The sequence below is a fragment of the Anguilla anguilla genome, chromosome 1 (genome assembly GCF_013347855.1).
Source record: "Anguilla anguilla isolate fAngAng1 chromosome 1, fAngAng1.pri, whole genome shotgun sequence".
NCBI classification, from domain to species: Eukaryota; Metazoa; Chordata; class Actinopteri; order Anguilliformes; family Anguillidae; genus Anguilla; species Anguilla anguilla.
In genome coordinates, this window is record NC_049201.1 from 58625639 (window position 1) to 58653512 (window position 27874).

The window sequence follows — 27874 nt, forward strand, 5'->3', positions numbered from 1 at the left end:
CGCCGCTTGGATGCGCTGTGTATGCTGTGGTAGTGACGTCTGCTACATTCACACGGAAGACCGTCCTTTCTACTAATTTAAACGCAATTTGTCCGAGATAGGCAGGACTCTCAACACCAAGGCTCTGATTTCCACATTATAAATACAAAAGTAAATGATTTCTGGACGAAGTGGTAAGTTATCGGAATCGCGCTTTTCTTTTTGACGAGCTAGATAGCACTAAATAGCTGTTTGGAGTCTGCCTTTTGTCACAGCGGGAAGCTCTTTTACGCTGCTGCTCAGCGCGGCGAACAAGAACGTCAAACCGAATAATCGCGTCAGGGCAGCGGGCAGGCCTGTGTTCATCATTCCCTGTGCGTGGTCCGGGGAGAAACTTCGTATAATAACTAACTGTGCAGCCAAAAGCGTGTTAATTTAATTATCTAGTCAACGATGCATGTTCAATTGATACTCGTATGTGAATGTACAAGCACTATTCCTCCGCCCGGTCAGGGAAACTGATTTGACATTAGCTAGCTAGCTTGTTTTGTTCGCTTCAGGTAAGTGGCTAAGCATGGCTTAGCTTGATAGGAAGCCAACTTCTGCAGCAGTATATCATACTAACTAAGTTAGCTAGTTAGTTAAAATATGAGTGCGGCACGAGTATATATAATAATATACAAGTATACATTATTATATATTACTTGTATGTTGCTAATTGACGTTAGCTGCTCCTAGTTTGATCCCTGGTCAGCTCTTAGCAGGATGCTGACTTGCGTAGCTAGGTAACGTTGGACTGCAATGTGAAGCTCTGTCTTAGCTCTGTTAACTAGCTGATGGTAGAACAGTGTCTTGCTGTTCTTTTTTTTCTTTTAAACTTGGCTGGTGAGCCTCAGTGAGAAAAAGATAAAGCACATATCTGGCCAGCAAGAATAGGGGAGTTAGCTAGCTAGTGAGTGCATATAAATCATCTCCGTTCTTCTTCCAGCTCATTTATCAGCTAACTAGATCTAAGTTAACAAGTAAATGTGGGATGTGTACGTTAACGCTAAATATACTGATTTATTGACCAACAGGTTGCATATGTATTATTTGGCTAACGTTAGCTAAATATTGCAGATGGGTGATGTATTTTATTCCATACATTCGTAAGATGCTATTGCCTTACGAATGTATGTCTTAATTTAGCAAACGGTGTTTAGTATATTTTCCTAACGTTAGCTAAACGACAAGCTAGATTGCTGTTCAGAACATCTGGGTTGCTCGGACACGAGCAAGGGCTGATTTAGTTTGGCTGCAAAGTTTTGTCCAGTTGGATTAGGTGATGCAGTTGGCAAACTGCTTAACTAACACTAGTTGACGAACTAGCTAGGTACACTAGTGTTGATAAATTAGGCTTTACCAACGCATTCCAGAGGCAGGGCACAGTGGGGAGATTCATTGTCGATAAGCAATGTTGAGGAATAATCGTACGGACTTGACACTGTATGTAAACGCACTATCCTGGCTACATGTTCTTAGCGTTATTTCAAAAAGTGTAGACTACACAGTTGAAGATTGAATGACAACGATTGATTCGTCGAAAGACTGGACGCAAGAATAAAGTTAGGCACAACTAACTCGGAAATATAATCACGTTACATGACAGCTTGTGGATTTTTTTTTTTTTGCCGTATTAATATAACTTGTAAAATGGTTTGAAATAAGGATTTTGAATCCCCCATACCGATCACATTAACTATGTAATTGAAGAAAGCAGAAATCCTTATTAAAGGGCGTTGCTCTTCTGGACGCATTTCCGTCTCTGTAGTACAGTCAGATGAGACTTCGATTTGAACTGCGATATTCTATTACTACCGGTCCGGTAGCCTAATACATTTTTACGCATATGCGGGAAGAAAACAAGACAAGTTTGTAATGATCGAGTTTCATATCAATGTGAGGCATTAGACTACTTGAAAGTTTTGCACGTCACGGGAGAAACATATACATATATGAAATAACCTTGTTTTCCCGACCAAATATGATGGTGCTAGCGTGTGATGCTTCTCTGCACTGTCCTCTTTGCTTAGAAAAAAGGAAATTAATGTGGATGAGGTAGTTGTAGTGTAGTGCTATTCTGTTTTCCATTTTGGACAGCCGCACTGGGGTCATAGAAGGCCATAGATCATTTAGTCACATTCTTATTCCCCAGTCTGCTCTGAACCATTCAATTAAATGTGCTAAAGCTGTTGGTTACTAATATCATGACTGAGTCTATGAATTGCAGTTTCAATTCATAAATTTCATAAATATGCTGCTGGTTTTAAATATTTTGCAATTTGAAGGCATGTGTTCTTGAGCTACTGATGCCAATTAAATAGAAAATAAATTTACTGAAAGGAAAAGGAGCAATTGAACTGAAACTGGTCTTTTTCTTTTCTTTTTTTAGGTCACTTGATAATAATTAGCTTCTGGTATTCTCAGCTTTGTCATTTTTCATGACAGTATGTACTATTCATAAATTATTTGTTATGTGTTGTGGAATTGGAACTGTCTTTGTTATATATCATAGCCTTTTCATTCCAAGATAGTCCTTTGTGTTCCAGATTTTTTTGTGAGCTAATTATGCAAGCTGATTTCAAACTGGTAGCTCTTAGAGCTGAACGTTGGTCTTAAGCTACAGGAAATAATTTGAACCACATTCAAAAATGTTTGACAGCTGGGTCCTTCTACATGGTTTATAGCATTACAAGTGGGGGCATTTTGTATTCTGAAAGTAAGTTTAGTATAGCGAAGCTGGGGATCTGTCATGAAGATATTCCAGTTATATCTGTACAGATCCAGTTGTGTATGCACTACTGCTGTGTAAGGTATGATAATTTTCTTTGTGGGTGGATGGTCATTTGGTTTTTCTGTGCTGGGTTGGCTCCACAGTCATAATATACAATATATAATATAATCGTTAACATTATATTACATTTATTTGGCAGACAATAAGGGCATTACGAAGGTCATTGGAACAACTACAAAACACAGGTCCAATAAGGTATGATACTCACTATGTAACAGTTATCCATAGCCATGAACACATTAAGGCCAGTCCACACAGTAAGCATAGGCTAGGTCAGAAAGTTACGTTAAGTCAAACTAGGAGGCATGACGACAAGCTACAACTTCAAAATAATGATACAAGTGCAATATAAGTGGTGGATGAAGATACAAGTGTCATTTAACCACTGCATCCAATTTGAGTAAGTCTACAAAAATCAACACATCATTTCCCCTCAGGTTTAGCACGATTCTTTAAATTTGCCTTATGACAGCAATTCACTTCTCTGGGGTACTTGTCAGATGGAAAAGTACAATAGTGCAACATGTTTTCAAACACCTTGAAAACCTTTGATGTAGGTGGATTCATCCTTTCAGTTGAAATGGTTCAGGTAGGCTGCTTCTTCCATCTCCAGTTTTTTGGTATTGGCATGAATCAAGAGTTTCACCTGGTGAAAAAAAGAAAAACAAATTTAATTACAGTCGCTGTGGTTTTCCACATCTGTGCCGTTCCCATGAGACTTTGTCCCTGCTGCCCAATGTGGACATTTTCTGTCTCATCACTCTGATTCCTATCCTGCTGGGATAGGCATTCATTAGTACTCAGGACCAAACCATCAGGCCCATCCACAGTTGCTAGTTTACATGATTGTGGGAAGGCAGTATGAAATTGGCAGCAGTAGTAAACCTGTTGTATCTGATGAGCTTTGGTTTGGGTGCAGAGCCAGACAGACTGGAAGGATGAAGGTCTTTTGCATGTTTGTGGACAGAACCATTTTGTGTCATGCAATCCAATGTGCTAGCTTTCCATTTAGTATGCTTTCGCATATGCACGTAGAATACCAAAAGAACAGTGGTTAACCTCTTGCCTTACAGGTCTGTGGCATATGGCAACATCTAGTGCATTTTTATGTGGATGGAAATGCACAGTACAACTTAAGGTAAAGAGGTGGTTTGAAATCTGGGCTATGCCTGTTAGGCAGTAAGTGATATATTTTTTTCCATTGGAGTTTAACTTTGTATTTTTGAAGCATGGGCTATACTTCTCACTAGTCTTACCTTTGCAGGTGATGTAATCCATTCATTTGTGTCCATTATTAGCCTAGATAAAGCACGAAATGAGTTTGTGTCAACATAAAAAATGATTTTTGGTATGATTAGTGAACTGCTGCCTTACCCTACTTGACCCTACGTACATTGGACACAATACCAAGACTGTTGATTTGTAAAGAACTGCTCGTGCACAATAGCGGCCTAGCCCACAGCTGCCCTGCCTGTCGATTTCATATGTTGCATAACCTGAGCATGGGCAGATCCATGCAGGTGTGGAAAATGTGCTGATGGATCAGTTGTCAGGCTGAGAGAAAATCCAAGCAGGTTTGGAGATCTCCTCGCAGCAGTCCATTGTGTGCTGTAGGACATACCAGCACTTGTTGATGGGCTGTAGCATGTCGTCTCCACGCTAAAGCATGCACCGCTGTCCTCAGGCGATGACGCACCAAGAAGGAATTCCGAGTGCTTGTTTCGGTTGGAAGACTGAGATATGAAGTATTTCCACGGATCTTTCACCTTAGTGCACTCTGAAACAAAAGCTTTGCTTTCATTTCTGCTTAAACAAGAGCACAGCAGCATTTCACTATCGTAGTAGTTGAGGTTGCTGATCTTCAAATGTCATGAGACCATGTAAAATGGGTCTGAGAATGTAGGTTTCACCTAAATCGTGAGCCGTTCTTTATTTATTGTCCCCTCCCCCAGCATGTTTACTTATTTACGGATATGTATGCAATGCTTTATCTGGAGGTCTATGTTTTAAATTCACCAATATTATCATCTCGTGGCTTTGATGTGAATGGGTCAGTTTTAGAATGTTGCAAACCCTGAATTCTGCGTAGAATTGCTAGTTTCAGCTCATCCCATCGTGAATCTTTGGTCTGAAATAGCCTTTAAATTGTGTGGAAGGTAAAGCTGTCTTCAGGGAAAAGAATAGCCTACTGAATTTAAAGCATTTTGTGTTCAGCTGTCCACCACGGTCCGATGAACACTATAACCAGATGTGACTTCCAAGCTACACAGCAGCATCAATCTCCCGGGTGAATTATTATGATATAGACTCGCATTTCATGGACAAAATAACAGTCCGAGAGCTACAGATTATTCTATTGAAAACCTATAATTGTGTGTGTTACAGTAAAGTGCACTTTTTTCAAGCATGTGCGTTTTCATTTTGAGCTGCATTTGCATTCTGGTAAAACTAGAAACTGTTGAAGGGGGGGCTCGGCGTCTAGTAGCAGGCTGCTCATGATACAGGAACATCTTTATGGGTGGGGGCTAATCTGTTTGTGTGGGCCTCCTGAATAAAGTCAAAGTATGGGAAACACTGGTAGCAGTTGAGACTTTTTATGGTCTAAATAATACAATATGTTAGTGCTCTTTTCAGAAATAGGCCTAGTGCTTTTTAGACTTGTGTTGACAGGAAGGGCTTGCTTTGTAACTTGTCCATAATTCCATACATGCCTATCAGTAGTTTTTTCAATTTTATTTCTGTATTGTCAGCCTCCCCCTGCAGGGTTGTTTGAGAGCTGGCACCATGGGCACCGGGCTGGCAGCAGATGTGCTGAAATAAGCCAGGCCCTTCTTACCCTGTGAACTCCTCCTCGGCACCCGGGACCCCACCCACCAGGGAACGCCAGGCATGGCAGGCTTCAAGCGCGGGTACGATGGGAAGATCGCCGGCCTCTATGACCTGGACAAGACACTGGGGCGCGGCCACTTCGCCGTGGTGAAGCTGGCCCGTCACGTCTTCACGGGGGAGAAGGTGGCGGTGAAGGTCATCGATAAAACCAAGCTGGACACGACGGCCACGGGCCACCTCTTCCAGGAGGTGCGATGCATGAAGCTGGTGCAGCACCCCAACATCGTGCGACTGTACGAGGTCATCGACACGCAGACCAAGCTCTACCTCATCCTGGAGCTGGCGGACGGCGGCGACTTGTTCGACTACATCATGAAGCACGAGGAGGGCCTGAGCGAAGAGATGGCCAAGAAGTACTTCGCCCAGATCGTCCACGCCATCTCCTACTGCCACCGGCTCCACGTGGTCCACCGCGACCTCAAGCCCGAGAACGTGGTCTTCTTCGAGAAGCAGGGCCTGGTCAAGCTCACCGACTTCGGCTTCAGCAACAAGTTCCAGCCGGGCAAGAAGCTGACCACCAGCTGTGGCTCCCTGGCCTATTCCGCCCCAGAGATCCTGCTAGGGGACGAGTATGATGCGCCAGCCGTGGGTAAGAACTAAGTGTATATATTTATTCCCCTTTAAATAATATGAACTTTAATTCTGCTATTAATACCATATTAAAAAAATGCTTTAAGAATGCTTTAAGCTAGAGTTTAAATGTGTTTTTCAATCTGCTTTTGCCAAATTTAACTTCATGAATGGTACATTCTTCCTATGCATTTCTCTTTGCACCATGACCAAGCGTAGCATAGACATATTTCTGCTGAACAGATTCCACACCACGTTGTGTACACATTTGCACATAGGGGGAGTGTGATCTGTGAAGGATGTGTAAATAACAGTGTTTATTTGGCTTGAGTGTAGCAATCATGTCAATTATGGCCACCAAAGTGTTTTCTTACTTGGCCCGATTGACCTCTCTTTTCAGGTCAGAGAATGTAGCTGAAAGGCATTATTTTTTCTATTTTGTTTTTTCATAAGACACCCCATAATAATTGCTCTCTCTTCTGTAGCTACCAACTGCTGGAACAAATTTGCAAAATTGAACGTGGCAAGCTGTAGGCAAAGTTAATGTTGTAAAGAATGTGGCGTATGTGTGTCTGTTATAGAGGAACAAAGCCGACTAATCATGAAAAGTGCTAGAAGGATGCTCAGGGTGCTAGAAGGTTGCACAGGGTGAACAGAGTTCAGCTCAGGCTTGGGAAGGTTCTTTTCCATGCCATGACTGACATGGCGCAGTGAGGGGACGGCGGTCTGCGGACATACTGGAGGCTTCTGAGGTCCCTGTGCACATTTAACTGTTTCTAGTTCTGTTATCTGTCAATGTGTGGAGAAACGCAATAATCTTGTGTTTTATTTTGCTCAAGATTTTGTTTTGTTAATGCTGCTCATTCGAACTAGCTCATAGATCAGGGATCATCAACTCTGGCCCTCGAATCCAAATCCAGCCCTGGTTTTCTTTTCTTCCGGGCAATTAGTGCTACTGATTGGCCAGACTGTCTTCACACCTGACTCTCAGGCGAAGGGAGGGTGGAAAACCAGCAGTTCTCGGCTCTCGAGGACCGTGAGTCGCTGATCCCTGTCATAGATGGACCAGCATGCAGTTAGTGAGATGTGTATTTCCAGTTTTATTTCATTAGATAACGTGACTCCATTTTTTGTGCAACTTGCTAACAAATTTAAAAAAGAGAACATTTCCTGAATGTCATTGGTGAATGGAAGAAATATCTGTACATGGATACACCCCGATAGCCAACATTAGCTGCGTTTACATGCATAATATTGTTTAATTCCAAATATAATTGAACTGTGTATATAAATGCTGAATGAAGTGATCACATTGAGCGTGTGTTTACATACCTTAGGTGTAATCGGAATAGATTTTCTGATTTGCATAAAATTCCACTTCCTGCATTCTGCCCCATCTTCTTTCAAAGATGGACCTGTGTCAGGTACTTTGAACAACCCTTGTATTTCTCCTGTTCCTTCAAATGAAGCAGGAGTTTCAGCTTCACATCATCCTCTTAAAAACATTGTACGAGCTTTGTTCAGTCATTCAAGTACTTGTTTGAACAATTAATTGTCTAGCATTCTAGGCATTCAGCAATCCTTAAATTGCTTAAAGTTCTCAACAGCAAAGTTGTGTTGGCAGGAGGCCAGTTCTGCTTGGCACCCACCATGTTTCTGAATCTCCTGGAAGCTCAAACACAGCACTTACCCCAAAGGGAGGAACATGCGCAGAACAGAAAATCACAGAAAATCATTTGAACGAGTGTTTGAATGGCCATTATTCGCTAATATTCTTTTTATAAATCGGATTGTCGAAGGTTTATACCACCTCTCTCAAACCAAATGAAATTTCAGTTAGCAATCGACCCGTTTATTCTTAATGCGGTGCTTACGTGAGACCTTTGCATTCCAAGTTCAAATAAGTCCGTGGATATAAGAAAACACTGCGCAAGTTTGTGGTGTACACAGTGTATCACTGTTGAAAAAACACCAGAAACGTGCTATTCCAGTAAATAAATATTGGCAGGTCAGACTGCTGTAGAAACAAGGGTAAGATTGGCCGGGATGGGTCCTCTCCACCTTTGGGTGTTTGCGGTAGACTAATGTTTTGTGTAAGATTTGCTTCCCCAGTCATTATAGTGAGTGTACTATGGGTGAAGCATGTAACCAGGGGCAACTGCAGTTTGTGTGTCGGAAGTGATCACAGTGACATAAGCATTCATGCCGTCTTGGCGTCTTCTACAATTTTGAACGGAGGTATTTTTCCCCCATTTTAGGCCTACTAAAATTACACTTTTGTCACCCCAGTATGTTAATAGGATTTTGAGTGCATTAATCGGAGCAATTACCGACACCCTGTGGTGTAAAAGCAAGAGGAGAGAAGCTGCAAAATAAAACCAGAATTCACACAGTTGGCATTTTAATTATTCATTTACGGTACATTTATAGCGTCAACATTAAAAGGAATAGTTTTGTAGCTACACATCCTGTGTTTTTCCATACAAGTCTATTCATGAATTTTTCATTAGTTAGCAAGGAGGTACACCTTTTTTTCACGTCTTGGACCGCAGCACTTATAAGCACATTTCAGCATTGCTGCTGAGAATATAGGATGGAAATCTGGAGGCAAATGTGCAGGAAAAGACCTCCTCCTTTACAATATAAAACAATATTTTTTTGCCCAAGAACACAGCCCAGAGTTAGGGGCGGGGCTAGATCGTGGCAGGGGGCGGCGCTGCGACCCGAATGCAGAGGTGTAATTGGTCCTGGGTCCCACCATTGAGCGCATCATTTCCTGCTTTCCATGTTGATCAGGGAAAGGAGTGACAGAAGGGTCACATTCAGGGAATGCAGACCCCCTGTCTGAGCTGGCTCTTTTACACAAAGCCTTTAAACTGCACTCACCAGCATGCCGCGGGGCATCTTTTCCTTGCCATTCCCCAGAGTAGAAATCAACGCTCATCCCTGCACACATTGACTGATGCAAATGTAAGCCATTCGGATTTAATTGAACCATTTATGAAGGTGGAACATGCACTTTATGCTCAGCAGAATCTTACTTTGCCCCGATCAAAGCTGGCCACATCTAGGGCTTAGTGTCGAAAGGTTCTTCATTGATTTTTTTATAAGACTACAATATAGATTGTGTGGACTGTAATAGACTCAGAGCAACACTGCATTGTGACTTCACTAAACCTGCTGGTCTCTAACGTTTGCTACAGTTAAGAGTAAGAGTTTTTCTTGTCTATCGTAGCATGGTTGTTCAGGGGCCCAATCAGCTTTGGCCTGTGGATGGCTATCGGCTGGAGGCAAGAGACCATATTAGGAGATGACTGTCATTTACTGCTTCCCTCCTTAATGTAATAAAACTGCTTGTGATCTCATATGGTTGGTGTAACATGTCTGTGAGGAAATACCATGAGCTCAGGATCTTTGAAGTGTGTGTCTGTGTGCTTGTCTGAATGTCTCTCTATTTCTGTCTGTCTGTCTTTCTGCCTGTGTGTGTGTGTGTGTGTGCTTGTGCGCGTGCATGTGCACGTGCATGTGAGGCATAAAGGCTTAAAACAGGTCTATGTTCCCATTGTTGTTGCAGAGGGAGAAGCTGCAGGCTATCTCCAGTACAGTCGCTGTTATGCTGAATGGGAACAGTTAATCCTCGCTGATCTGTTTGCACTTGAGCTCTGATTACACATTTCCGTATTGACATTGTCATTGTGATCAAACGCACCAGTGCAGTGTCCTCGCGTTTCAAAGGATTTGCGGCTGTAAACACAGGGGCTTAGCCCTCTCGCTATGTTCTGGACCTCGCACTGGCGCCTCTGGATCTGATTGATGCTCGCTCTCTCTCTCCCTCTCTCCCCCTCGCACTCTATCACAGAACAAACAAACGCTCCAGCGCAGCCATGGCATCGTGAGGAGCACTCCTGCCCTGCAGCAGGAGGGCGTGAGCCCTTGGCGAGGGGAGAACAATGCCCAGAACAGCGTTCGGTTCTCAGCCCTGCTGATTTATTCCGCCCCTCTGTCTCCTCGCCCGGCTGTCTGATCGCGCGCAGGCCGCTCGGCTGGTTGCCGTGGCGCCGCGGCTCTGTGACGGCTCTCCGTAGCGCGCTCACTGGGCTCAGCGACTGCAGCGCAGGCGAGGGGCTGCAGAGTGGCTGCAATCAGCGGCTAGCAGAAGAGATGGGAGAGGACAGCACATGCTTACCTGCAGTCTGCTCAGCAGTCACAGCCTGAATCTATAGTACAGCGGTTAGTGGGGATTGCAGTGTAGTACTATAGCTGTGATTGTGAACTAGACTTTAAACCCAGAGGTTGTAGGTTTGATTCCCATGGGGGGCACTGTTAGCTCTACCTTCTGTATTCAGGGCTCCGCTATAAGGAGTGCCCCCTGTGCCACTGTGAGATTGGGTCGGGCCAGTTGCTTGATCCATCACTTGCCCAATCAGGACAGTGCCCGAAAATAAATCTTATACGGGTCAGAGAGAAAGAGATGTTTTACCGTCCTAGAAACCTCGCTGCAACTTGATCATTTCTGTGCCTATGCTTGCTTATCAATAACTAATGTTACGGCTTGGTCATTCATTAATATTTGTACCAATGCCTCCTTATAAATAACTAAAGTTACAGCTGACCTTTCACTTTCACAGCTGGAAAGGTTAGATTTAGGCTGTAGGTATGAGTTGGAGTTTGTGCACCTCACACTTGTGTGACACATTCAAATCTGAATCATCCAGCCCAGAAAGTGGTGAGACAGAGGAGTGAGGACATCAACATGCGTGTTGTGTGACTGTGTACACAGGGAGAGCAAATGCTTCTTTTCTCATCAGTCATTTCCATATCAGATATTTGCTATTATTATTTTTTTAACAAAATGGCTTTGTATAATTTCATCTTTGAGAGCAGGGCTGAACTTTATTTGCCCAATAAAGCAAATGGATGTTTTGCAGTGAGCTCTATAAATAATCTGAATTTCATTACTGGTGAGCTTCTGTGTTTGGGCCATTGTCTAGAGCAGACACTGTGACGCAGTAGGGTTTCCATGGTGATGACTTGGTTACATAAGGATTTATATGCCGTTTTACCATAGCAGAGTTCTTGGGAGGACAGGGAAAACTGATTTCCTGTGTTTGCACAAAGCTGAGGTCCTGCACCGTGTGCATCTGTATCAGACACCAACCTCAGTTGAACATGTTTCAAGCAGAAGACATCCGCTTTGGCACAAATCTCACACACACTCCGTCTCCGCTGCCTTGCTGTACAGGGGCGTTTTTGTGCAGCGCGCAGAGCTGTTTTGGAGGTAGTCAGTGATCCTGGATGCACTGCTGCAGAGAAGTTGCCAAGTGACAAATCCTCAAATGGCTAATTAATTCACAGCTCTGGCACATGTGCTGTGTGCACGTTTGAGTGAGCACTGGCACTGACGCTTGCGCCCCCTGGCATCGTGGGGTTTGGGGGGGGACTTTCAAAGAGAGAGGGAGAGTTGGGGGGGGGGGGGGGGGTACTTCGTCCCTAACTCCATCCTGTAGACATTCAGCAGGTTGTAAGAAGTCCCACTGAGGGGAGGAGGAATGTGGGGTTGGCATGGCTGTGGTTTTATACGCACCAGCTGCTCGGCTGTCCTCAGTGTGCTGATGGACATATGGCCAGGCTCCGCCCTCATCACCCGCACACCCCTGTGTTTGCTGGCTTGCTGTACCTGTGCGGAGGGAGAGGGTGTGACAGGATGTGTGAGTCAATGTGCATTGTGGGAAAAAGCCGCTTTGTTTTCCTTCAGTGAGGAACATGCGTGGGCGTGCGACCTCCACTGATCCCAGACCCTGAGTCAGGAGCAGCCAGGGATCAGTGTGAGAAAAGTTCCCTTCATATAGAACTTCATTGCTTTCAGTTACCGATAGTGATTGTTAAACTCGGAGCAAACTGTCAAACTAGTCTTTGCAGATCAGATACACGAATTAGGGTTCTGCAGCTGTATGGCCTATTTCTCACCTCAAATGTTTTCAGAAACACATTTTAGTGGAGTGTTTAGGTGGACTATTTAAGTTTATGAACAAGCCACCTTGTTTCTCCGGTTTGAAAATATTGGCCCAAAGCCAGTCTGGCCGGTTAGGTGCTGCAGTGTTCCGTCGTATTTAAACAGACACATTTGTTGACCGCAACAATTTCCGGGCTGCATGTCTTGATTGACAGTACCTCCAGAGAGGTAATCTGATATCATAATTTGGGGCGGGGCCGGAGAGGAATGCAGAGCGCATTTTTCAAACATTAGAGGGCGGCACCAAGACGTTTTTTTACCTGTTTTTTTTCTGCCGAATGATATTATTTCAGAAACGTTGTTGATGCTCATTAAAGCTCAATGTGATTGATATACGAAACGGTAATCACGGTGAAATAGGTGTTTAATGCAGTCATGGCACACACATACCCATAGAATAAAAACGCAGTAAAACGCAGTGCTGCATGGCTATCAGAAATGAGGAATTTATAGGAACTGTATTGAATCACTAAATCTTACTTGATGGCAATCCTTAATTTGTGTCTACAATCTAAAAAGCATCTTTAAAATAATTACCTATTCAGATGACATTTTTGGCTCTCTCTAGGCAGTCATCTTTCTCCAAAGAATGCTACTGCTGGATTATCTTATCGTAGTATTTGGAGTGTGAAAACAAACTGTTGTGGCCACGAGTCACCACAGATGTTGCCAAATCCACCAAAACTGCTAAATTAATGATAGCCACTTTAACATGACATGTGACTTTGATTTCCAGTTTATGAGTTGAGAGGGTAGGTTTCAGCAGATTGTGGAGCTAAGGTTCAGGCCAGGAAGTTCAGTGCTTTGTTGGCAAGAAGTAGGTAGGCGTTGTCATAGTTTGTCAGTTGCGAGCAAACTGAGAATTAGTTAGAGTTTTTTTTTATAATGGTGGTCCTAGAGTCTTCCTCAAGATGAAGAGGTGATTGTTTCTAGAGAGCTCAGCTCTATCTTTATGTGCATTTCCTCCTGAAGGTTGCAAGTTCAGTGGATATTTTTGGTAATATTCTTAACAGAACCATGAAGGCTTCCTATAAGAACAACATAATTCTCCCTGTCATCCACTACAGATGGACTGCACTCCTGGAAGCCCCGCCCTCTTATCTATTGAATATATGACTAGACACTTAACTGGCATCAGGAAGAGGCTCATGTAATATAAGGGTGCCCTCTGCAGAGAAACTCCACTGTGGATGCATGCATGGGCAGACGTACACTTGCACAGTGCATACATTACACGCACTCAGTCTGTGCCAAAGCTGTGCTTACTAGTTCACGCCAGTGCTTTTCCAGATCACCACTTTCCCCTGCAATCTCCACTCGTTACAGTAAAGAGCACAGGGGAGCAGGGTGAAACAGATTCTGTGTCGACCCGGAGAGACAGGAGAGGCTGCATTTCATTAAGCGTCTCTGAGCACATTGTCTGGCCGCTCAGAGCAGCTGGCCACTGAGTTCAGTGACACTGATGAATTGGCCTCGTAATTAAAAAGGTTTGAAGGCTTTTCAGGGGTAAACAGGTTTTGGACGCTTGTCCAGAAGCACTTTTGTTCTCCATATGAGAATGGGCCTCATATTTTATGTCCAGTATCTGCTTTATCTGAAAGCACCCAGATTTATGGTTCAATAATAATAATAATAACAATAATAATAATGATATACAAGTGCAAATGTACTCTGTGAGGCCTTTTCTTTTTCTGTTCATGGTGGTGTATGTTGTTGGGGGCTTGTATCAGTGGGGATACAGATGAAGATGAGTGAACTAATGGGGTGTTTGCTACACGCTTACCTGGAGCTATGGCTATGAGAGGTGGCCCTTTGAGCTTAAGTCTTGACACCTTTACCCTTTGGAATGTTGGGTTATACGTTTAAACGTTTTTAATGTAATGAAGTCATGTAATGATTACTGTGTAATGCCATGTTTGTGCATGTAATAACTCAGTGGTCTAAAGTATAAAGGTAGCAGGTAATACTCAAAGGTACTTCTGTTATAGCTACTGTTTTGAGCTATAATTTCCATCTGGCTTTATAGAAGCATGTTTTCACTTTGTGTTGCATTGGTGTTTTCACCTTTTTACTGAGAAGGGCTGCTTCCTGTGAACCTCTGAGCAGAATCTGACTGATGAAAGCCTTGGTCTCACGGTGTGAAACAGGGCTGGCGTTCTCTATCTCAGATGCTGTGATGAAAGGGGAGATCACAGGTCTGTGAAGGGCTTAAAACTTCTTCATTAGGGAGTCTCTGTCTGTCTTTCTCCGTTTCTCTCGGTCTCTCTCTCGCTCTTGGCGTTTCCCTGCCCCCACAGACCCCATACAAAACTTCTCCCTCTTCTCCGTGACTCCCTGCAGGGAATGAAGATGCCTACTCCTTCATAAGAGCTGCGCTGCTTTTGTTCTCACACCCGTACAGAAATAATTTTCTTTTTTTAATTCAGAACGGTGCAGTTCTTGGGGCGGTTTCCGAGCGAGTGGGCTGCCCACTTCCTGTCACTTTTGAAGGATTTTCCCTTAAAGCCAGAAAGGCATATGTCACCTGACACACATTCTCACAATGCTGGAGAGAGGCAGAGATGTGGAAATGAGACAAAGTCTTCTTCTCTTTCTCATTTGCAGAAATATTTTGTAAAAACTGGTTATTTGGTCTCTTTTGTAACCTGCAGCATTAGAGATGTTCCTAAATCTGTTACCATCTATCCAGATTGGAAAGTTTTATGAAAATGATTCTGGGTGTATATTTATGATGTCATTTTTGTCAGTATAAATGACAGTCAGTCATTTATAGAGTAAAATGCAGCTCTATTTTTTTAAATGCTATTAGTTTTTAGCACATTAATGCAAAGCTAAACTACATTAGTAGCAAATAACACGAAGGATGCAAAATGTGTTGAAAGTATGATTCATCACTGGCTTTTAAACAGTCTCGTAGTCATAGGAAATAATTCCTTTCCTTCGTTAAATAGCTAAATGGTCAAAATTAATCAGTGGGCAAAGCCTGCAAGGTGTTTGCTGGGCTGGAGACATTAAACACAGGCCTTTATAGCAATAAATCACTTTCTGGGGTTTTTCCTGTTGTTTCAGTTTGTAGGCTATAGGCTTTAGCCCAGACGGGTTTTGTGTGCACTGTAGAATAGTGTCTGGGCCAATCTAAAAGTGTAATAATATAAAAATAACCCTGAGTGAACCATAATGAGCTGCAGACACTGGCGGTTGGGTGTAGTTATGGTTGGAGGGTTATGGTTAGAGTGGAAAGCTTGGATGGGGTGGGAACTTGGGGCTGGGTGTATGAATTTTATCATTTTTCTTTAATATTTTTTTTTAGACTGACTTGTTCCTGTTATTGAGAATTGACTAAATTGATGAAAAAGTGAATTTTGATTTCACTGTGACTTTAATAAATAAATAGATTGACTGTAAAGTGGATTTAATTATCAATGTCACAATTCCCAGTGAAAGTCACGCTCATTACTCATGTTAAAGTAAAGCTGCAGAATTTTAGTGGCTGACCTGCTGCACACACTGTGGTGGGAGTGTGCATTGCAGTGAAAGTGCAGTGGCGCACACACACACACACACACACACAGTGTCCTCGTAGCTGTGCTATAACATGGCAGTGTGGTTGCTTTGTATTGGACGGTCCCCACCAGTAGGTAGTTCACTGCCTGCACTGTCTCCGAGGTGCGTGTGATTTCTGCCATTTTACAGCCTAACTGAGGAAAGACAGTAAGACACAGATGGGGAGACACACCCCTGAGAACCAGAGTCCCTGGTTGGGGTGGGTCAGGAGATGCCAGGCTGCTCTGAAAGGTCTTTCAGAATGAAGCGGGACGGAAAGTCACACTAAATATTGCCTCTATACATATTCAGCATTCGTGACTGCTGGAAAGGTCAGGGACTTTGGGTGGGGATTTGTATTTCTCTCCCAGTTAGTTTTGATGTCATAACAAATGAAGTCCTTAATGGAAAGCAACAATGCGTGCGCATGTGGGTGTGTGTGTGAATATGTGTGAATGAATGACTGTGTGTTTTTTTGTGTGCTTGTGTTTTCATGATATACCATATCCAGCTCTGCATTAAGCACGCCTTCGTACCTGACATTTTACTGGAATAAAATAGGCTATATATTAGTAATTATTCTCAGAACAAAATGTCATCTTTAAAACTATTTTACTTCACTATCATGCAAAGCCCTGTGAATACTGTAGTACAGTTTCGCTCCAGTACCTTTGTCTCACTTCATAAATAATAAAGACTTCAGGCTTTTTCAAGCATCAGAGGGACTGTTTTCTGAAAGAAATCTTTCACTGCCTCAGGATGAAAGTTTGAAGTTTTTTTATAAAACATTGTCAGCTCAGCTTGAGGCACATTTTAGACAGCACAGGAAATGCAGGACTGATCTTGGATCAGTGGCAGCCGCTGCATGAAAGACCTATCATTTTCTGCCTTAATTAGGTTTAGATTTGTAGGGAAGTGCTGTGGGCATTACTTGCGCCAGTGATTAATTACAGCCCAGAATAGGTGATCTCTAAAGCCTTCCGGCGATGGCGGCTTCGTCAAACTGTCGGCTTCTTCCTCCCGACGCGCGGCGTTTTGAAGGTGGTGAACGGGACCGTTTGCCTTGTGGTGCCTGGACCCTATGGCCCCGCCCTGAAAGCGTCTGCTCTGTGTCTCCCTGCAGATATCTGGAGCCTGGGTGTGATCCTCTTCATGCTGGTGTGTGGACAGCCGCCCTTTCAGGAGGCCAACGACAGCGAGACCCTGACCATGATCATGGACTGCAAGTACACCGCGCCCCCCCACGTCTCTGGCGCCTGCAGAGAGTGAGAGCCGCCCCCGCCCCGCCGACGCAAACACAGCGCTGACACGCGCGCGGCACAAAGAGCCGAGCACACACACACTGTACAGGAGGTGTAAAGAGCTGAACACACACACACACACACACACACACTGTACAGGAGGTGTAAAGAGCTGAACACACACACACACACACACAATGTACAGGAGGTGTAAAGAGCTGAACACACACACACACACACACTCTGTACAGGAGGTGTAAAGAGCTGAACACACACACACACACACACACACACTGTACAGGAGGTGTAAAGAGCTGAACACACACACACACACACACAATGTACAGGAGGTGTAAAGAGCTGAACACACACACACACACACACTCTGTACAGGAGGTGTAAAGAGCTGAACACACACACACACACACACACACACTGTACAGGAGGTGTAAAGAGCTGAACACACACACACACACACACAATGTACAGGAGGTGTAAAGAGCTGAACACACACACACACACACACACACACACACACTCTGTACAGGAGGTGTAAAGAAATCACACTCACGCACACACACACACACACTCTGTACAGGAGGTGTAAAGAGCTGAACACACACACACACACACACACACACTCTGTACAGGAGGTGTAAAGATGTCACACACTCTGTAAATGAAAGAGGAGGAGGCCTCTCTGGGGTAGATGGATGTCACACTGTTGGGGGATATAGAGAGCTGAGGCTGGTTAGAGTGAGTGTTGGGGGATATAGAGAGCTGAGGCTGGTAAGAGTGAGTATTGGGGGATATAGAGAGCTGAGGCTGGTAAGAGTGAGTATTGGGGGATATAGAGAGCTGAGGCTGGTTAGAGTGAGTGTTGGGGGATATAGAGAGCTGAGGCTGGTTAGAGTGAGTGTTGGGGGATATAGAGAGCTGAGGCTGGTTAGAGTGAGTATTGGGGGATATAGAGAGCTGAGGCTGGTTAGAGTGAGTATTGGGGAATATAGAGAGCTGAGGCTGGTTAGAGTGAGTATTGGGGGATATACAGAGCTGAGGCTGGTTAGAGTGAGTATTGGGGGATATAGAGAGCTGAGGCTGGTTAGAGTGAGTATTGGGGAATATAGAGAGCTGAGGCTGGTTAGAGTGAGTATTGGGGGATATAGAGAGCTGAGGCTGGTTAGAGTGAGTATTGGGGGATATAGAGAGCTGAGGCTGGTCAGAGTGAGTATTTGGCCCTGGAGTGTCGCTGGCTCCTGGATAAGTGCTGTAGTGGTTCGCTGTAGAGACAGCCAGCTAAAGGTACACGCTCTGGCGGCATGAAATGGGTTGAGATGGGTTTAGAGTCAAAGAAGCAGTCAGGAGATTAAATTTGGGCTTAGACAATGTCATATTTCCTGATCTGATTAAACATAGTGAGACTGACTGGCAGCTGAGCGTGATATGGTAGTATTCACATTGTGCTATGAAAAGCATTTCTCCATCTCATGCATGATGCTCACATTTTAATATTTTTATAATATTGAAACTTTGTATACTGTGTTGTGAAATCCAGAGTTCTCCTGACCAATATTATCTTGCTAAGTAACGCAGTTTTGACTTATGACTTATGTAGTTGACTTATTAGCTTCATTAACTTCACCATGCAGGGAAAATTAAATTCTAAGGCAGCTGCATCGGTTTGACTAGGAAGAGAATTTAGATTTATCACTGGTAAGTTAGTCAACCATGTTCTTATACTAGATAATATGTGTATGCGGGGTAGAGTTTTTGTGTTGTATTTTTACTGTTTAGCTTGCTATAACGGCAACAAAATGAGAAAATCCTGAGATCGCTTGGATTTGTGCGGTAGCACCAGGTTTCGTTAGCCTACAGAAACCTGCATTTTAAAAATGCAGAACACGCATGCTGTAGTTACATGAGCAAAGGAGAAAACGTTCCCCCATCACAGCTGTAAGTGCTGTTTTATCGTGCTGTCAGAAAGATGACGTCTCTCCCTGAGAGGTCTTTGTCGATCAGAGCGAAGGTCGGCGATGCTCGCGGATCCTCCGTCCTTCCCGACGAAGGCCCGCGGGGCGGAAACCTTGCCCTCGTGACTCAGCCTCGATTGCGCGTCGGCTGCGGAAAGGCTGCGGTCTGCCTGCTGAGCAAACGCCACATGGCGCTCGCCATCGCAGCCGGGTGATTATTATCCCAGGGTCATATTTAGATGGTTTTACAAGCTGACGAGACAAGTTTGCAAATACCAACAGGCAGTTGGAGAACGCAGCGCGAGTGTTGCTCCGGGCCGGCGTTTGACCTTTTGTTGTGACGGCGCCCAGCGGAGACTGGGAACAGACTGCTCCGCCCCGCCCCCCCGCGCAGAAACACGCTGGGAGAAACCTCCATGGAGCCGTTCTTCATTTGGACAGAAATAAGTCTTCACAGTGAAGTTACTGGGGCAGTTTAAACTTTCAGTACCATGCGCAAAACCCCCTCCACCATCAACAGTTTCAGCAGTATTGGTTCTTTATTTAGTCATAATAATTCAGGAGGAAATTGATTACATTCACCCCTGAACTCCCTCTGAGACGTCTGTGGGCCTGGTAGTGTTCCTGCTGCTCATGTTATTGGTGAAACGGGGCCCCCCTCAGGTTGTTTTTGTAGTGTGATTTTGAAGGTTTGTTTTTTTCCCTCCGAGGACCGCTGTGTGGAGGGAATTTATTTTGCATGCATAATAGTATTTTCTAAGAAGTGTTATGCATTAAAGGCACACTATGCTGGATGTTTTACAGTCCTGTGTTTGCAGTCAAAGAAGTGTCCTTCTCCATCTTCAGCCCTGTCCACTCACCCCAATTTCCCGACTTCTGCCTAAAGTAGATAGCTGGGTTGGGTGGCACCGTTACAACAGGTCCCACTGAAAATACGCCAGCTCTGCGTCGCTTTTCATGAACTTCAGGCTATGTAGCCACACCCTCCACTCCCCACACAAAAGAGCATCATGCCCCGAAACGTCACAAACACATTTTAGAAGACGAAATGCAGGCAGAGGAGCACAGATTTGGCAGATGTCCGCAAAGTGCGTCATAGATATGAATAACCGTAGTTATTTTATGATATTTTCATGGTGAAATTTCTGTGAAGTATGCCTTTAAAATACATGCTGTTCAGGCGCTTTTGCCCAGGACACTGAAGTGAAGTAGCCTGCTTTGTTTGGCCTGGGCCATTCCTGTGATGAAGAGCCCATTACTGGTGCAATCCTCATACAGCACCAGCCTGCTGTTATACCTCAGCTCTCAGTACTTAACACGCTGTCAGGAAAGGTGACAGCGCTGTCCTGTCTTCGCACATAAATGACAGGAGTGCTTGAACTAATAAGACACTCGGGGAGAGAGAAAATAAAGATATTATTCCTGCCGCCAGTCCGCGGTCCCCCATGAGGCGAGAGATGCCGAAACGAGTCATTTCCTGTCACCACGCCGTGCATCAGAGCTACACAAACAGTGGGCACTGCTGGTCTTTAAGTGACTTCTGCTCCTCACGATAAAGCCCAGGCCTTCGTGTAAACATACTCCCTGAGATGGACTGTTTAGGATGGTGTATCGGCTTAACCCATCAGCTTGTGAAATATCTGGTGTGTCCGCTATTCCCTCTCTGCTTTAGAGACCTGTGTTTATTTCTGGCTCCATCTGTCCTCAACGCCAGCCGTTATTCCTCTGTAATCAGATGCAGATTAGGGTGTGATGGAGGTGGATTGCGGTTTGCACTCCTCTGGTTTGCTTGCATGTCGGTGAAAGTTTGTGTGTGCAGAACTCTCTCTGGGACAGGATGATAGATAGAGGGATAATTGACGCAAGTTCTCTTTTAAGATGTCACTGTCTGATTTTTATCTGATTTCAATGTTACTTTTTGTCAAAATGAAACCGTATCACCAGCTGGCCCGTAATGTTCTCATTGCATCACAAGATGAAGTTATATTGTGATTCTGTAGCAGTTTTGACTGCGTAGGCTTGTGTTTTTTTTAACCTGTACACAGGTCTCTCAGGATCTTGGTTGCATTGCTGTGATGTTACTTTATTTGCTTACAGTCCCAAATTTAGCCTGCAACCGCAGTATCACAAGCCCAGTTCCTTAACAACTGCTCATTATCGGTTGATTGTAAGTGCCTTGCCAGTTTGCTACCTGCTCATTAGCACTTTGAGAAGTGAGTATCAGTTTGAGACTTGCTGGGCAGGTACGACTCATTCCTTTGGGGAGACGCCTGTGTTGGTAAGCACATCCTTTGTCTCCATTTGAGGCGTTTTGTTGGGTAGTCCCTGTGTGGTGGCTCCCAGCTCTCTCCTGCATCAGGAAGGACCGCTCTGCTTTGACTGCCTTCTGAAGCAGCTGAGCCTGAGCTCACTGTGAATGGACAGCACCTAGCTTGCTTGTGTGGAAACCTGTAAACTCCATCATTAACAAGGAACTGCCAGTTTGTGGAATGAAGTGGTACTTCACAGATACTTGACGTTTCATGTCAAAAGCCCTTAATGTATGCTACCATAGTAAAGGCTTTTTATCTGCATTTTGTTCAATGGACTTAAGTGGACTTGATCCTGAGTTTGGTTACACTGTTGTAAGTCGCTCTGGATAAGAGCGTCAGCTAAATGCCTATAATGTAATGTAATGTAATGTAAAAAAGCAGAACTGGTGAGCAGGATGGAGAGTAGAGGTGACCGAGGTCTATGGCCCAGATGTCTGCTCTAAATCCAGTGGTTACCTCAGGCAAGGGCTCAGGCTGATCAGGCTGGGAAAGGAGGAGATATCTCTGTCTCCTCCGTGTATGTGGATGTGTGTTTAATTATACACACACCTACCTCATCCAAGAATAGCTCCAACGTTGCGAGATCGGCACTATAAATATCAGAAGTTCCTCTTTGCCACAAGACCAGAACTGGACCGGAATGGACACATGCTCTCAAACTCAAAGATGCATTTCATCCCTCAGAAGAATTTATCCTGCCTGTCGGTGACTGTTGGAAAACTCTCTTCCTTCCTGCTACATTGTTGGGTGACACCCTCTCTGAAAGGGCTTGTAGAGGCCATGAATATTTTATGGATGAATGTGTTATTATGGATGTGAGTTCAGGGTAGAGTGTTGGTTGTGATTTAACAGAGACCTGGTTCCCTGTGTCAGTTGCAGAAGCCATGGCAGTGTGTGTCTCTTTGGTCCTGCCCTGCTACTTGGGTGCTTGTGATGGCTGGGTGCAGTGAAGGTCACTGTGGGTTGGCAGTGATGAGTGGAAATGAAAACCTGGAGCCCACAGCGTAGTGGCATTGTCAGAAATGACTGTAGACTGTCGCAATAAGACTCCCAACTATCCAGCTGTAGGTGTGTGCATTTTCAGCTGTGCAGTGTAGTCCTTTTTCGACGTAAACAGGAAATTCCACGTTGCTCTGCGTTTGAGGGGTAAACAGATTGTCCAGATGGCTGGTGATAATGCACTGAGAGCCCTGCTCCCGTCCCCCTCCAGCCTGATCGACCGCATGCTGCAGCGGGACCCCAAGCGCCGGGCCTCGCTGGAGGAGATCGAGACCCACGCCTGGCTGCGGGGCGTCGACCCCTCCCCCGCCACCAAGTACAGCACCCCGCTGGTTTCCCACAGGAACCTGTCTGAGGAGGAGCACAACAGCATCATCCAGCGCATGGTCCTGGGGGACATTGCCGACCGTGAGACCATCATCGAGTAAGAGACTCCCTGTGTCCTTTTTCTGACTCTTCCTCTCTCACTGCACTGGTCTGACTCCTCCTCTCTCACTGCACTGGTCTGACTCCTCCTCTCTCACTGCACTGGTCTGACTCCTCCTCTCTCACTGCACTGGTCTGACTCCTCTCTCACTGCACTGGTCTGACTCCTCTCACTTTTACCTTATCACACATGTGTACTCATCAGGGCTCTGGAGACGAACAAGTACAACCACATCACTGCCACGTACTTCCTGCTGGCTGAGAGAATCCTGAGAGACAAGCAGGAGAAGGAGATCCAGACCCGGTCCTCCAGCCCAAGCAACATCAAAGCCCAGTTCAGGTACCCACCCCGATATGACATCCCATTGTAAATGCACATTGTGTTGTCTTGCACTGTAGGGTCCTTGTGGTATTATGCAGAAAGGGGCAACTCTTGGCCTACATTGCCATGCTGTTTACTCTAACGTATAAATAGTTGGGTCATTGAATTTGATGACTGAGAGAACAATAATTGATTGTGAGGCCCAATGTGACCTGGCAGGTTCTATCTCTCTATGAGCAGAGCATTTGCTCTGGTCTGCACAGACAAACAGAGCTCTGCTGGACCTGTGCTTCTTTTAGAAGTCGTACCACATGACACACTCTGATAGAAATGTCACATTTACCTCCAGGACAAGTGGCTCTTAATGCATAAATAAAGCATCCTGAACACGGAAACGGAGCTTACAGCAAGAGTGATTGTGTGATTTGTCTTCCTCTCCTGCTAAATATTTCTGTCCACATATACCAGCCATTAGTGAGGTTCACTCAGTTTCATGTCAGGTTGCACAAACTGTCCCCAGCCTCACACCAAAAATAGAACATAAAAAATGGTGGAAGAGTTGATAACCATAGCTTTGTTAAATACAGAAAAGGTTTCTGCATTAATAGACACCAAGATTAGAGCACTCAGTGGCATATATCTCTCTTCTGTTCATGTAGCTCTTGTGCTCCTTGTAGCAGTAGCAGTGGCGTTCCCTTAGCTCCTGCGTTCATGTTGCTCTAGTGTTCATGTAACTGTAGCGTTCCCTTAGCTCCTGCGTTCATGTTGCTCTAGTGTTCATGTAACTGTAGCGTTCCCTTAGCTCCTGTGTTCATGTTGCTCTAGTGTTCATGTAACTGTAGCGTTCCCTTAGCTCCTGCGTTCATGTTGCTCTAGTGTTCATGTAACTGTAGCGTTCCCTTAGCTCCTGCGTTCATGTTGCTCTAGTGTTCATGTAACTGTAGCGTTCCCTTAGCTCCTGCGTTCATGTTGCTCTAGTGTTCATGTAACTGTAGCGTTCCCTTAGCTCCTGCGTTCATGTTGCTCTAGTGTTTGTGTGACTCTAGTATGCCTACAGTACTGCTGTTATGTTGCTGCTTTCAACCATTTCATCTCCAATTCAAACATTAAAATGTAGTTATAGGCAAGTCTTTTGGATTAGGGGGGGAAGTCACATTTTCAGTTTCCTGTGTTGAGGTGGACAGAGCCCCTAAGCTCATAAAAGTGTCCCTGTATTCACTGGGATTAGAGCGGAACTATATGGCTGCCATTGTGCGGGAGGGCTGGAGTAAAAGGGCCGCTCTGATGGGATTAATCCGGCCATTGCTGTCTTTGTGGCTGCTGCTGTTTGTGTAGCCTGGAGGGGGACCTTCACATTCTGTTCACCCGTTTGTTTTGCCGTGGAACAGAAGTCGCACCCAACACGATCTCGACAGACCTTCTGACTCCTTTCTGTGGAATGAAAAGCCTTTTGGCTGTTTGATGTTTAGGTGTCTAGACGGTGCTTGCAGGCCTGTGGGCTGCGTGTATGTTCACTGGGTAAACCTGCCCGTCCTTTGTCATCAAACAGGGCAGCACTGTGCCAAGATACATAGCACTCTGGTGTTTAGGGCAAATGTTTTCCTGTCATTTCTCTTCAGTCCACTGTAGCGTAGTTTCACCTCATCTGTCCCTGGTGTAGTACACTTTAGCACTTTATCTCAGTGTCTCTTGTGTACTTACCTTCAGTTTATCTCAGTACCTCTGGTGTATGAGATGGAGGCACCTTGGCTTGGTGTCTCCAGTACAGTGTCTGTACTTACTTTATGCTTTATTTTCCCATTAGGGAAGGTTTGGTTACAGTGTCATTTAAGGTCATGCATTTCCAGTGATTACCTCAGGATGTCCGATAAATGTTTGAAGGGAACTCTGTGCAGTATGGTTCAGCTTGCAGGTTTATTTCTCACTGATTCTTCTTGAGTGTAAATATTAAATGGAACCTGCTCGGTAAGTGTAGGTGTAACTTAAATGGACATTTTCTGTCACTGTTGTTTGCAGGCAGTCGTGGCCGACGAAGATCGACATCCACCAAGAAATCGAGGACAGCCTGGCCGCCTCGTCCATCTCCCACGGCGGGGGTCCGCAGTCCCCGGCCCGCAGCGCCGAGAACCTGCTCAACGGGCACCGCGGGAAGGGCCTGCTGGACCTGGGGCGGCGCGAGGACCCCGGCGAGCCCGCCCCCCCGGCCCAGGCCCCCGCCCCCCCGGCCACGGACTCCGCCCCCGGCCAGCAGCGCACGCGCCTGTTCAGGGTGGAGGAGGACGAGGAGGAGGAGGACGAGCCGGCGCCCCTGCCCACGCAGGTGATCCTGCGGCGCAAGCCCTCGGTCACCAACCGGCTGTCCTCGCGCAAGAGCGCCCCCGTGCTCAACCAGATCTTCGAGGAGGAGGGCGAGTCGGACGACGACTTCGACGCGGCCGAGAGCCTGCCGCCCAAGCTGAGCCGGCTGAAGAACATGGCGTCCCCGGCCACGCCGCACAAGCGCTTCCACCGGCGCACCAGCCAGACCCGCGGCTCCAGCTGCTCCAGCTCCGAGACCAGCGACGACGACTCGGAGAGCCACCGCCGCCGCCTGGACAAGGACAGCGGCTTCACCTACAGCTGGAACCGGCGGGACAGCAGCGAGGGGGGCGGCGGCGGGGGCAGCAGCGGGGGCGGCCAGAGCAAGCCCCCCGGGGACGGGGGGGTGGGGCCGGACAGGGGCAGCCCACCCGGGGGCGGGGGTGGGGGAGGCGGGGGAGGTGGAGGAGGTGGAGGAGGAGCAGGAGGAGGGTCGGGTAACAGAGGACAGGGCAGCCCCTCCTGCTGCTCCACCCGCAGCTCCATGAGGACGGTGGGCGGGGTGGTGGAGAGCCTGAAGCTCATGAGCCTCTGCCTCAGCTCCCAGCTTCAGCTCCTGAGCGGGGCGGGCGGGGCACGGGCAGGACGCTTCATCCTGGACCCCCAGGGGTTCTCCAGCTTGGGGATGCCGGAGGTGTCCTCCTGGAGGATGTGCGTGGGCTCCTGCGGGAGCCTGGACATGCCCCTGCCGGGCCCTCACATGGGGGCCACCCTGAAGGCTCTGGACCTGGCTCAGGAGAGCTCCGCCTTCAGCCTGAAACACGGCCTGCTGCAGGTCCCGCTGTGCGACAGAACCATCTCCGTCAACATCCAGCGCAGCCCCCAGGCCCGCCTGCTCTGCGCCCCGGCCCCGCCCACCTGCTGCCAGGTCATCTGAGGCCCCGCCCCCCTCCCACCTGCTGTCAGGTCATGAGGCCCCGCCCCCCCACCCACCTGCTGCCAGGTCATCTGAGGCCCCGCCCCCAACCCACCTGCTGCCAGGTCATCTGAGGCCCCGCCCCCCACCCACCTGCTGCCAGGTCATCTGAGGCCCTGCCCCCCACCCACCTGCTGCCAGGTCATCTGAGGCCCTGCCCCCCACCCACCTGCTGCCAGGTCATCTGAGGCCCCGCCCCCTCACCTCCACCCATGTGTAGCAAACCGTTAGCAATGGCACTCTTCCAGGTGCTGTGAATGACCTCACACATCGCCTCCCCGTCTTAGTCAACCTCAAGTCTCTGTTATTTACAGTGGATATTCTTCTGGGCAGGATCCCCTGTGAATGAAAAGTGGGAAGCTGCTGTCTTTTCTGGTTTATTTTTTACTGTAACATCTTTCCTATTCTCTCTCGCTTTGTTTTTTTTTTATGTTAGCCCCCCCCCCCCCGCCCAAAAAAAAAAAACATCATAGAGCGTAGCACTCCAGTTTTAATCCAGAGGAATCTGTGCTTTTAGAAATACAAACTTAAACGTGGACAAAAGACCAAACTTCAGATTGAAAGACAGCAGGATAGGAGATGGAGCAGTAGTTTCTGGGCAAGCACTTACTAAAGGTTTATCACAAGACTAAATCAATCAAGCTCTGATAATGCTGCCCATTTAGTGTGTCGTATGTGTCAGGCAGGCTAGACAATTGCAGAGAAAGGCCTTGAAAAGTGCCCCCACTGTTAAGTCTTAAACAAAATGACCAGAAACAAATTATTCTTTTATAAATGTATTTTAGCTAAATGTTATTTTTGAACAACTGAATTATATCCTGAAGGACAGAATGCCATCTAATAAGTGCTTTTACTTTATACTGCACATAGACAATCTTTGGTTTTCAATTTTATCCAAATTTAAATTACATTTTAACTGGTTATCACACTTTCACAGAACTTGAAGACTGAAAGAGTTCATAGTATACCCACCTGTAAGTTTTTTTTTTTTTCTCTCCCCTCAACCAAAGCTTTAGACTCAACCAATGAATACAAGATAAGCAATGAAAATTCTATCTTTGATTCCAGATGTCCAGGCATAAATATTCTTTATTCTTGATTCATGGCAGGTCCCTCCAGCAAAATTTCCTTTATCCAGAAATTCAAATGAAATTGCAGTTGGATTCATTTAATTGATCCGCATTCTGCTTAAGTCCCTAAGAGTACCCGCAAAATGAAATAAGCTATTCATGCTGTAAATACTGAAAACTTTGATTTCTAAGATTTATTTTGACTCTTGATTCCCGGCTCAACCATTTGCACCTTTGATTTTATGTATTTTATATTTTAAGCCTTGGAGATTAGATATTTTAAGGAGTGTTTGTAGTCTGTAGATTTTTTTAAGTATTTTTTTTTTTACCATTTGGGTTTTGCAGGATGGGTGTTCAGCCTAGAGTTGTGTCTGAATTGTGCCGTTTAGTCACCGGATGACCTCATCCTGAAGTGCGTCACTGGGGAGACGGC

At 45.8% G+C, this 27874-nt stretch overlaps 1 protein-coding gene across 1 annotated transcript; it reads left to right on the forward strand.

The window, feature by feature from the left end:
- On the forward strand, positions 1–26387 carry snrka (SNF related kinase a). Its single transcript, XM_035407297.1, has 6 exons — positions 1–173; positions 5563–6290; positions 16951–17092; positions 22561–22773; positions 22981–23115; positions 25114–26387. Exons 2-6 carry the CDS (start codon positions 5702–5704, stop codon positions 26330–26332), a joined length of 2298 nt encoding a protein of 765 aa, XP_035263188.1. The 5' UTR covers positions 1–173; positions 5563–5701; the 3' UTR covers positions 26333–26387.
- Positions 26388–27874: the final 1487 nt, after the last annotated feature.

What these genes read in the sequence shown, in the direction of transcription:
- snrka (XM_035407297.1), top strand. Translation starts at nt 5,702, where the DNA reads ATGGCAGGCTTCAAGCGCGGGTACGATGGGAAGATCGCCGGCCTCTAT. An exon ending in GTATGATGCGCCAGCCGTGG is followed by an intron (nt 6,291 to 16,950) that starts GTAAGAACTAAG and finishes GTCTCCCTGCAG; the next exon opens with ATATCTGGAGCCTGGGTGTG. An exon ending in AACATCAAAGCCCAGTTCAG is followed by an intron (nt 23,116 to 25,113) that starts GTACCCACCCCG and finishes TGTTGTTTGCAG; the next exon opens with GCAGTCGTGGCCGACGAAGA.